This window comes from Myripristis murdjan, chromosome 17 (assembly GCF_902150065.1).
Source record: "Myripristis murdjan chromosome 17, fMyrMur1.1, whole genome shotgun sequence".
Classification (NCBI taxonomy): domain Eukaryota; kingdom Metazoa; phylum Chordata; class Actinopteri; order Holocentriformes; family Holocentridae; genus Myripristis; species Myripristis murdjan.
In genome coordinates, this window is record NC_043996.1 from 11,831,221 (window position 1) to 11,843,695 (window position 12,475).

The 12,475-nt window shown below is 40.1% G+C and overlaps 1 protein-coding gene across 1 annotated transcript; it reads left to right on the forward strand.

Moving 5' to 3' along the window:
- Window positions 1–407: 407 nt before the first annotated feature.
- Window positions 408–8,094, forward strand: LOC115375787 (annexin A13-like). Its single transcript, XM_030075329.1, has 11 exons — window positions 408–517; window positions 1,296–1,371; window positions 1,589–1,683; window positions 1,817–1,987; window positions 2,773–2,806; window positions 3,387–3,466; window positions 4,049–4,117; window positions 5,600–5,701; window positions 5,848–5,923; window positions 6,043–6,155; window positions 6,832–8,094. Exons 1-11 carry the CDS (start codon window positions 503–505, stop codon window positions 6,949–6,951), a joined length of 951 nt encoding a protein of 316 aa, XP_029931189.1. The 5' UTR covers window positions 408–502; the 3' UTR covers window positions 6,952–8,094.
- The last annotated feature ends 4,381 nt before the right edge of the window (window positions 8,095–12,475 follow it).

Here is a 12,475-nt window from a genome sequence, read left to right on the forward strand (position 1 = left end):
AGCTCACATTTCAATTTGTTCTTGTGGAGATTGGGATCCAAAAGTGTAACTCTGATGTCTCCACTTGACTGTAGACTAATACATCTTAGTGTGTTTAGTGCATTGGATTACTGGCTGCTGTGTTTGGCAGTGCAGTGTATCTGGTATTGTTTTAAATAAAATATGTCCATGAAGTGCATACTGCATTGTAATGGGACACTCCTCTCAAACTAAGGGTCAGTTTATAATTGATTGAGGAAATTATTCTGATGTTTTCTTCTGTCTGACCTTTACTTCTAATGACCCCCCACCGCAAACACACATACACATACACACCCATGCCCAACCCATCAGCACGACCCCGTCTCTCCGGTTAAATGAATCAGAGAGGTGACGTCAGCTCTGCAGCACCGGACAGGGCTGCGTCCCTGGCTTGACACGCGTCACACCAACTCCAGCACAGCAGCCCAGCACGCACAGCCTTCACTTGTGACAACAACTGGGAATTTTCGCCGGAAACATCATGGGCAACGTGCAGGTAAGAAACCAAAAATTTATAGAGCATGCGTTAAAAGGAAAAGAAAGATTAACCCTCATGATTATTTAAATAAACAGAGTATGTGTATCACTAATATTCCTAGGAGTCATACTCTGCCTGTTCTAGAGTATAGTGTTATGTGATACCACAGGAGAAATATTATAAAACATATCCTAAAGATGGATAAGGTTACTTAGAGTGAACGCTGACACTGTAAACTCCAGCAAGAGGCTACCATGCGAGTCTTTTAGTGATTTTTCGTCATGGGAGAAAAACTAGACTAAACTATCTAACCAGATAGTTAGAATTTGGTAGTGTGCACTGTGAGGGGGCAGCGGCAGCAATGTGGCATTTCTCAGCAACGCTGTTTTCTGTTTGCTGATCAATAAGGCCGCATTGTATTAGATGCAGGGTGGGCGAGGAGAGGAGGCTGCATGCCGCGCAGCTCCTGTCCCATGACATGACTCAGCGAGCACACAGGCTGCACCCTTTTCCTGCAGGAACAAATGAGCTGGATGGGTGCTGCAAAAAAAAAAAAAAAAAAAAAAAGTTTGAGGTTCAGTGTTTTGTATAACACCAGCCCATGACCAGAATATCACAAATATAAACAAAATTCAGTTCAATCACATCATCACAAATCAGTCATTTCTAACTTCTTTTAAAGAGTTATCCTTATAAAGTTTACATTCTGTTTAGTAAGTCAGTTTTCATCATAAAAATATATGTCACTTGGTTGTTTAGTGTGACCATTTGTTTCATTTTGTCATTTATTCTCCAGCCCACCATAGTCCCTTATGAGAACTTTGATGTCACAGCTGACATCAAGGCCATTAGAAAAGCTTGTAAAGGTTTAGGTAAGTTTATGGGATGTTTTTTTTCATTCCTCTGTAATTATTTTGGGACCTAATTTCCTAGATTACTCCGAGATGAGCCCCAGGTGTTAGAAAATATTGTTTAAGCTACTGATTTTGATTCTCGCCTCTAAAATATTCCCTCAATCATAGAAAGCAGATAAAACAAGTTGTAATATTTTACTTGCATGATGTAACCCTGTATGTTAATGTTCATCAGGCACAGATGAGGAGGCCATTATTGAAATCCTGGCCAATCGATCTTCCGCTCAGCGTGTGGAGATCAAACAGGCCTACTTTGAAAAGTACGATGATGTAAGTACCTACCATCTTCCTCCTCCTTCTGCCTCACTTTATCTCTGTATCTCTGTCCGTCATATTGTTTTTTTTTTTCTTGTTTCTCACCCGCTGCCTCCTTTTCCCATCATGCATCTCTGTATCCCACCAGGAGCTGGAGGAGGTCCTGAAGAAGGAGCTGACAGGCAGTTTTGAGAACGCCATCATGGCCATGTTGGACCCACCCAATGTTTATTTCGCCAAGGAGCTGAGGAAAGCCATGAAGGGTGCGGGCACCGATGAAGCTGTTCTGGTAGAGATCCTGTGCACAGCTACCAATGAGGTCTGTCAATACCTGATAGATAACCGATTGAAATGATTGATGTGAATCCTATAGCTGATGAGGTAAACCCTCAGAGAGATGACTGAATGAGATCTAGCTCCATCTTCAAGTGCTGTCAGAAATGATTTATTTACAAGCTGAGGGTGCATGAAAAACACCAACAAAGTGGTAAATACAACTGGGAATGTCAGAATTTCAGAAACACCAAAAAGTCAGAAGAATCCGAGTTGCTGTGATATGAAGTTTGGGGCAAGAGAATGTGAAAACCACACTATTAATTAATAACAACGATAGAGTTCATCAGTCGCACAGTAGTTATTATTAATGTAGTATGGGATATGTTATTGTTTGGCATCCCACGTTAATAATTAGTATTGTGGTAAGTTTGTGTTTTCACTTTTTGTCGAACCACAGTCGTCAAGCATTTTTGTTCAGTTACGTGCTTGTCACTGATTTACTCCTCTTTGTTGTGCCACTGTGGCACAAAGCAGCCCTGTGCCACCTGACTCCCAAAGTAAAACATGAGTCAGCAAATAGCTACTTTTGGTATACGGTCGATATTGTTATTGTTTCCAAGCACAAAGCCCTAAAAAATGCTTGCCAAGTTATATTTATAACTTTAGAGCTCAGAAGTACAAGCTTTCAAGGAGCACTTGAAGGTTGCATAAAAGGTGCTTGGTGCAGTCTGTATTTGCTTCTTTAATGCAATCTTGTTGTGTTGTCAGATTATGTGGCAGTAAAATGATAATGGCTAACTTAATCTCATTGTTAATCTCCCTTTATAGGACATTTTGAGCTACAAGGAGGCCTATGCCCAGGGTAAGTTTTTTTAAGCAGTGATTCACAGGCATCGGCCACTGTAGCCACCAATTTATGTTCCACTTCTGCTGGAAAGTGTGGTCACTCAACCAGCACACGGAACGACAGAAGGGTTTTCTATTAGTTATAATGTTTTGGGTGTGTAACTTTTGGGAATGAGTCATATCACAGTCATCTTTTACATGATTCACTGCAAAAAAAAAAAAAAAAAGAAAGAAAGAAAAATCTTCATTTTAACAAGTCATTTAGTTTCATATTCAGAGTTAAAATGTTGTTTTTCTTAAATTGACAAAAATCTGCCAGTGGGATGAGATAATTCCACTTTTTTCCAATGCAGTTTCACTTCTTTCAGGATTTTTTTTTTCACTTGTTTTAAGAAAAACAACATTAACACTGAATATGAGACTAAATGACTTGGTAAAACGGAGATTATATGAATTGCAAATCGAGCATGATGTTATTCTTCTCTGAGTGCAAGTTACAAAACCTTTCTTTCTTGTGTTGGAATGAAAAGAGCACAAGTGCAAAAACAACTCTGTAAGTAGCATGCTACAGATTATGTGTGGCCTTTACCTCCCAGTGCATGAGCGTGACCTGGAGGCGGACATCGAGGATGACACCAGCGGAGACGTGAGGAACCTGTTGATCTCATTACTGCAGGTAAACACCGACTGAACTGCTTTTTCTTAGCCTTATTTAACCAGGAGAGGGATTTCCAGCAGAAATATGGAGGAGTAGCTGCAAGGGAGGGAGGTTCAGTGGCACCGCAGTCTTTAAACACAACCAAATATCTGAAAGCGGAGAAGTTAACAGCAGACTGAAGCCGTGAAGTGAGGGGGAGTGGTACCACGCTGCATCTTTTCCTCCTTTGAGGTGCTGAAAGTTGCTCTGTGGGGTGACCGCGCTGCACTTGTGAATCACACACTGGGACATTCGGCAAACACCACATCATTGTTTGGCATGCTTTGGCCTCGGTGGGCCTTTCAGCGCTCCCACCCTCACCCACTTCCCCTCTCCTTCCATTCTCCTAGAGTGAAGGACAAACAACAGCATTGCCCCTGTGACTCATATCCTCCTAAAATTAACAAAGTAACTGCGGTGTCAACTGCCTCTCACCCATTAATAAGTACCATATGATTGTTATCCCATTAAACATGTGAGATTATTTTTGTCGTCCATCTCTTTGACCTCTGTAAATCTCCTCTGCTCCCTCTTCCCTCACTCCTTCTCTGTTTTCTGCAGGCAAACAGGGACGAGGGTTATGAGGTGGATGGGGCTTTAGCAGAACAGGATGCCACGTCTCTCTTTGAGGTGAGCGCCCGGATAAAGTCCATCCTGCATAATTTCCCTAAATCAGAGCCCCGATTCATAAAATAGGTTTGATGAGCTGATCTTTTTCAATCCGTGTGACGTTTGTGTCGTTATCCTAGATCTAAAAATCTGTTCATGCAACTTTTAAACCTTACAAAAGCAGATTTTTTTTTTTCAATTACATAGTGTATTTATGGCAATGGCATATTATACTGTAACTTACACAGCATATCTTTCTGAATATGAGAAAAGCGTATTATAAAATTATTCTTTTCTTTTTAATTCTGACTGGGCCACCTATACTCTCTTGTTTAAAACATTTCCAAGTTTTAATTCTGTTTATTAATCAGATACTAGATACTCGACTTTTGGTCGATATTGATATTTAAGAGTGAAAAAAATTCTGGTTACAATATATTGGCCAATATTTTTAATACATTAAAAACACACATTTGTGGCAAGGAATCATCAAAACTTGTTAATCAGATAGCTCTAATAAAGACATGTGCTGGAGGCTTGATATTTTACAAGTGAACAATAAACTTCTTAACACAATCTGCAGCACCATCTGCTCAGCTGTGACACTCTGCCAGCTCACTGCTATACAAAGTATTGTAAACAATGGAGTCAGTGTGCTGCCTTGTGTGTGTTTGTGTGTGTGTGTGTGTGCGTGCGTGCATATGGACAAACTTATACCATTGTATCTGTGATGAGCTAATATTAGCTGATCGTATCGCCAACAGGCAAATTTCTGAGGCTGTATTGCATTACAAACTGCTCAATAATGTAAGGATATGGGTTGTAGAAATGACCTGGGTTATTCTATGTCAGGACGCGTGCATTTGCAACCAAAATATAACAGGATCAGTTGGTTAGTGCTGAGGATTGTAATTGGAAGTACAGCATTACTGGTAGTAATTCCACATAGATGAGAGATTCTAGTGAGGGTCTGGCACTGGAGGTGTAAAAAAAGGGCAGTGGTTTTATGAACCGAAAACAACAATCACACAGAGGAGAGAAGCGAAAGCCCTGGGAAAATTAACAAGAAGCAAACAAACTGAAAAAATATCTGGCAGACAGCCTCACAGCAAGCTGCCACCGGCAAAAAACTCTCTTATTTAATGACAACTTGACTTTATATACCCCAACCTGGCCCCACCCTAATTGGGCCAAACCATTACTTAGGGGATAGAGGGAAATCCCCACTGAAGCATAGCAAACATTTATATACCAACAATATTTTAAGGAGAGGAACTCATAATTAACTCTTCCCCTTCCTTGGTGCAGGTGGCCTGACTCAGTCTAATGGCAGTGATTGCTGTAGGAAATTAGGGAAAGTAGGGATTCTGGGCATGAGAAAAGGTTTAGAGGGAATGTTTTCACAGGAAGAGACACTGGGTGTAGACTAGATCCCTGGTTACATCAGCCAAGAGAGGAAATGTGCAAATAAATGTTGTTTCATTTCTGTGTCCCTTTCGTCAGGCGGGAGAAGGCAGGTTTGGCACAGACGAGACGACCTTCACTGACATCCTGACCCACAGGAACTACCTGCAGCTTCAGGCCACCTTCAAGGTCTATGAGTCGGTACGTGCTGCAACTCGCCTCTCACACGCAAAAGCTGCTTCAGTGGGAGCCTCAGCCAAGACCGACTGCAAAACGTTTCAGCTGTGTGCAGTTACACCTGCCAGTGTTTTGTTGGGTGAAAGTGAAAATGTGTTTTTGTTGCGCAGCTTTCAGGAACAGACATCCTGGATGCCATCGACAGCGAGGCCACAGGAACCCTGAAGGAGTGCTACATCACTCTGGGTAGACACAGAGGCCTGGTTCACATCATCCAAATCATGAACAATCACTCAATACAGTAGTTAGCGTTTTTTGTTTCATAATGCTGTGTGTGTGTGCGTGTGTGTTGTGGTTTTTCATAGTGAGGTGTGCTAAGAACCCGCAGCTGTATTTTGCCCGACGCCTCAACGCTGCCATGAAGGGAGCGGGCACTGATGAGGACACACTCATTCGCATCATCGTAGGCCGTTCTGAGGCAAGTGTGTGTGTGTGGGTGTATGTGTGTGTGTGTGTGTGTGTGTGTGATTGCAAATTCAAGGATATAAGCACAGTGGATAGCCACATAGTTGTCAACATATTTGTCCGCATCTGATATTTTCTAATAATTTTTGTTGATTTAAGACTCTTGAAATGACCCTCCTACCTCCTTGATATTTTTTGTATTTCTTGTTATAACAGGATGTTGGGGCAGACATAAGGAGGGGTCATTCAAATAATAATATAGATAATATAGATTTATTGATATTAAATCAGTTAAGGAGAGAAACCGTTTTATTTGGAAGGACACAGAGGGTGGTAGTAAAAAAAAAATCTTACGTTTTTCTAAAGTTAAGCTACTGGGAATTCATTTCATGTGGAGTTTAATATCTCAGTTATGGTATGAATGATCCTGTCTAGTTTGAAAACATTCTGCACTTTGAAACTTCATTGATCACATTGATTCTGTCGTCTGAAAACCTTCCAGAAGTATTTTTAGTTTTTGGCGCCAGTGCGTTTTTGAAAATGAACCACAGATTTTTTTTTTTTTTTTTTTTTTTTGAGCTCTTGAATGTTGAAAGCCGCTCTGTAATCCTCCAGTTCAAGGGGAAAAAAAGAGACAAAAGGAGTGCAGGATCTGGTCATGACAGCAGTGTTGTGTTTTCGCCCGACAGATTGACCTGGATACAGTGAAGGATATGTACCTGGAGAAGTACGACGTTCCCCTTAAAGAAGCTCTGGCCTCTGAGTGTGGTGGAGACTTCAAGCGCCTCCTCGTGCAGATCCTGCACTAAATCGCCCCTTGTCCTGCTCCCACCGGCCTTATTTAACCAAACATCCAAGGGACAGTCTCCTCTGTACTCACTCTTCTTCTCGTCTCACTCCTCCTCCTCCTTTATTCTACCGTTTTCACTCCTACCTGTCCTCCCACTCATATCTCTTTTCTTCTTTCTCTCTCAATGACAAACAGTCAGTACTCTGCAGCATGGACCAAAAATCAACTCACTTACTGTACAGTGTGTGTACTGTGTGGATTGTAAGCAGCTGAGCATCATACTTACATTCCGTTATTCAACTTAGTTTGTTCACAATCCGCAGCTTCACAGTCTCTATGTCTTTCAGTCTGCTGCTTGAAGCTTATCCCAAAGCTATAGGAATTACAGAGTTGCCGCTGCACTAAATATTTATGCAGCCGTTTATTTTTGCTACTTTACACACACCTCTCACCCGTCGTCCTCTCTGTGCGTATCTGTGTTGCATGCAGATATCGGAGGGTGTAACTGTCACCTCTATTAGCCACGGAAATGCCTTGTATAAGATGAGAGCGATGCAATTTCCTTTTCGCCGTGACACTCAACACTCAAGTGCCGAATAATTAAGTTTCAGCTCAGATTATATCACACACAAGACCAAAAATAATCACATTTTTCCCTCCTTTGTCAGAGACCAAAACTCTGAATTATACATTATAGGTTTTGTAGCCACATCCCTAAAGGTTGTTTGGGATTTTTAAAAAGAAAAAAAAAAAAAAACTCCGATTAGTGACTGACTTTGTTTGCAAGTCACATTTTTAATCACAGCTGCAGACCTGCCTTTTTCTCACATTTACACACATTATTGAATAATAGCATTTTTCTATAGGTATTCAATAGGCATCTACAACAGAGTAAAATTCTACATTATATAACTCTCAGTTCATTGTGTATTTAAAAAAATTGAATGAATAGTAAGACATTATGGCAATTAATCTCCAAAGTACAAGATAATGGCCTTACTGTATGTATTAATTAAACACTCCATAAATTATTATAGCTATATTTCTATTAAACCAGGGTTAATAAAAAATAGTGTAATATAATAACCTGTTGTATTGTCACAAAGCAAGTTGCTACACTAAAATATGAATAAAGTCACTGTTAACCCACTGTAATAACACACACAAAAATATGTGGCATATATGATAATAAATTATATCTGCATTACCCACAGTGTTTTAGTCTCTTGATGTCCTGTAGGTGGCAGCACTGTATCACTATGACCTCACTGTGACTGGTTGGAAATATGACCAATTGTACTTTTCAGAAAAAAAGATGTGTTAAATTACAGTGACCGATTTGTTGTTTTGTGGATTGTTTTACACTGAAATTAATATCAGCTTCTCTGCAATTTAATGAAATCATTACACAATCAGTGATATTTCCATAACGCCCACCTACTGCGTGCTTCAACTAACCGTACCATGAAACAGTGTGGTGTTATTTATTAGCTGCTTGTTGCTCAGATGTCAGATAAATGGGATTTATTTGTTAATTACACTGAAAACTGCTTCATCATGTCTCTGTTGGTGGCCTGTGATGCAAAGCCGCACAATAGATGTGTATCGATGGTTTTATTACACATACCCAAAGACATTTTGCCTTGCAACAGGCCACAGAATCTGTAGGAAGCCTCTGGGAGATGCAGCCAGGGAGTTAATAGCGTTGAGGAGAAGAAAAGCTCAAAACAAGGCAGAACTGCTTCCAGATGCACCAACACAGGAGCAGTAGATTCCTTTCAGGCCTTCCTACTGGTGCTTGCCATCCTCGTTGCTTTTCTATATTTTTCTCCCACTCCTGTGAATGCCTCTCTTTCTTTCCGTACGCTGCCCCGATTTTAAGGTTTGGTTCAATATTCAGGGGAATGTTTTAAGCAGCACCTGCCCTCTGGATTCTTTCTACCTGTGTCCTCAGTGTCTGCGCACCATATGCAGCCCTGTGCGCCATCCAACTCGTGATGGACTCTTTGGCAGCGTGTCTCTGTATCTATTTCTCTGGCTGCTGGTGAGAGGTCTGCATGTATCACACATGCCTGCTACATATAAGAGGAAGGGTGAGGGGCTTCAAATTCCTTCCAGCGTGACGCCTTTGCAGACAGACACGAGTATTGACAAACAGATCAATCTAAAATGTTTGCTCAAACCTGAAAACTAACCTAAAACTCTGATTTTATTCCAGCGTCTAATTTTATACACCAAAATGTACGGCAAGCTGTTTTACCACAAAATGCCACAGCTTCAAAGAAACTGAAATTCAAGATGTCCACAGTGCAGTTTTTACAAGGTCAACTTAAACATACAGTGATGTTATGACAATGATATATCTGTGAGGTAGTTTTGATCAGTCATTTGTTGCAATTGACTTACATGGAATCACATTCTCTCTTATCAACAATCAAGGCTTTACCTGAAAAAACTACAGATTAATAAAGATATAAACAATTACATTTTTATGTGTAGAAATTGTAATTCCAGATTCACTACTGATATGCTCATAAGTAAACCTTGAAAAAGCATTCAAGATGTGCAGTTTTAGATCTCTTATATATAGTTGTAGCCATCTAGAATTCAGTTTTGACTTGGCATAATATAGAGATTATTGAAAGAAGTAGAATAACACCTCACCAGAATATGTCAATTTGTATCTGGAATTACAGATTCTACTAGCAGGGAGAAAGGACAAAGGACAAAACAGAATGAGAAGTATGTGAGTTTTGCTCCAACTCCAAAAGATGTGCTCTTGAAGAACTGGGACACAAATATGGAGGAAAAAAAGCGGCTTCCGACAAATGTGGGCAAAACTCCAGGCACTCTAGCGCTGGAAAGAAAGGGAGCATGTCAGAGGGAAATTAAAATGCCTGTATTCAAAGTTGCTTGTCTGCAAAATAAAGAGACAAGAAATATCTCTAACATCTTCCCTTTCGTCCCCGTGTGAGAGAGTTCTGCCCACATTTGTCTGGAGCCGTGTTTTGTTTTTTTTTTTTCTTCAACTGGACTTTTTTACTTATAAAACTGAATTGATAAGAGATTCAATATATGTCAGTGGTGACATTTGACTAATCAAAATGGTATCACAAAAATGCTGTACTGGAATTATGACCCGTCAAAATGACAGGATATGTAGATCTAGTATTATGACAAATACAAAATATTCGTTGTTGATACTTTGAATTATATTGAATTACTATTGAATTATATATTTATTCTAGTGAAAATGTAATAGCAAATATCTTGAGTTGGAGTTTTTTCATCAAAGTGTTTACAAAGAAAATTGTGACAGAAGTGATAGGTTTATTGAGTTAACTTTTTTTTAATTGAAGCTACATCAAACTTGTTCTGAGTGAAATATGTTTTTTTTTTTTTTTTTTTTTTTGCCTGCACCTTTACATCAGCTGGAGAAATGTCAAGATGCCTGTTCATCATTTTAGACATATTTCCCTGTAATTCAGCAAGACATGTTTGGTCTCTTTGGAAACCCTGGGATCTCCGCTAGAATTGAAAATGAATTTCTGTGGGTTTGAACAAAGCCCAGCCCGCCAACAAAGCCCACTTGTGGGTGCGGCAAAGTTGAAGAGGCTAACCAGCACTTACTGACAGATAAACTTTGTAATCCAATCATGAGCTTTGCATTGTTGTGTGCCTTAAAGTCAGAAAGGGGGTGTGCAGACTGAGTCAAACACAGGTACCGCCAGCTGAAACTGCCAGGTGTTTCCTATTACACATCAAAAGAGCGAGGTCCTTTACCGTGGATTTTACCAGTTAAAATTATATTAGATGGCCAGTTAACAGCCAAGCGGTCATCCTACACACTTGTCGTCTTGTTCCCAAAATGTAGCCATTGCTTTGGCACGAGATCAAAAGGCACAGCATGTTGCAGGGCATATGTTCTATGAATACCAGTAGACCAGTGGATGTTATTATTTCTTGTCCTGGGTCTTTGAAGTGATGACCTCCAAGCTGCTGTATACCAAACAATATTTAATAAATCATGACCTATAAAGGATCACATGGAAGTTGGTATCCTGGAGGAGCTGGTATGTCTGGGGCCCTGCAGGATCAAAAGACAACCCTACGCCACCGTTTTCCACTTTGGTCCTCTGATGCCTCCTGGTTCAGGCCGGCCTGAGCAGACTGTTACTATAAATAAAACATTGCAGTAGTGTTTGTAAACCTATTCTAATTTGTGTGCATGACCTTTGTCAGAAACCTAGACAGAAGAGCAAAGAGAACAACCAGATCCAAGTCAGCAGAGCAGAAACAAACCATATCATGGGACAAATCGAAACCATTCCCAGACTGATGGATGACTGACTGGGTGAGTTATGGTGGTCTGGGGATGATAAACGTTAAAGGAAAGAAGGTCAACCCCAATATACACAACTGAACTCTGTCTGGCATGCCGTGGTGGCCATTAGCACTCTGGGTAATCGAGGACAGGCAGAATGGCTGTGACATGCCTTAAGGCAGTGCATTGTTTTGTTTGCATGTTTATATGAAAAAAAGTGAGACAGAAAGTTAGAAATTAAAGTAAACATGAAACTCCTCTGGATTTGCCATGGGATTTTAAGACAATGTTCACTGCTTTGCTTTGAAATCACAAAGGAAATGCAATTAAGAGCAGCAAAATGGGATCATAAGGCCCAATATGTCATCCTTGGATGGAAAAGTTATGCTCCTTATTGTAAGCATTGCAACTAGCAGATATAGAACAGATATGTGCCACTGTCATACAATATGGAAGAGAAATGTTTCTAACTTTGTAGCTATGTAAGGGTAAATTTAACGGATGATCAGAGAAGAGACAGCAGATGGCAGTTTTGGTGAATCCTAGTCATCACCAAGAACACACAACCTTATTATGCCAGAAATCACAATATTTTGATGAAATTCATGCCAATATTGCTCATGATTATGTCTGAGATGTATTGTGATTAGTTTGGTGATCATGGTGCCAGTTGTGATCTGGGTGTGAGCTAGATCAGAGCACACTTCCTGTAACTAGTGGCTTTAGATAGCACTGTAGCTCATTATCAAGTTTAAATTACAGCACTTCATGCCACTTACTGCTAAATGTCACAGTAAGCACTCACTGAAGCAACAGAGGCAGCAGCAAAGCAGGACTGGCAAAACAAATTCTGTTTATTGGGTTCACTATAAAAGATCAAATATACACTTTATTACAGTTTGGGTAAACAGTAACTATCTTGTTCTCTGTGTTCATATTTAGAATAACATGCCTTTTCCCCAGGATGGTTAAAAGTCAACAGGACCCCAGTAAAACACATGGACTATCTTTAAGTCCATAATATGCAGAAAGTGGTCATTAAACAAGGCATGCAGAAGATACTCACATTAGAAAATGGCGGCTAACATGAAACACATGTTTTTTTTTTTTTAAACAACTCAGTTTTGAATGAAACCAGCACCAGTAAACCACTTTTGTTAAAAGCAGAAAATGCTCTAGTCAGAGTGAGTACTTCTAAAGTTTCCTTGGCGTCAACAGA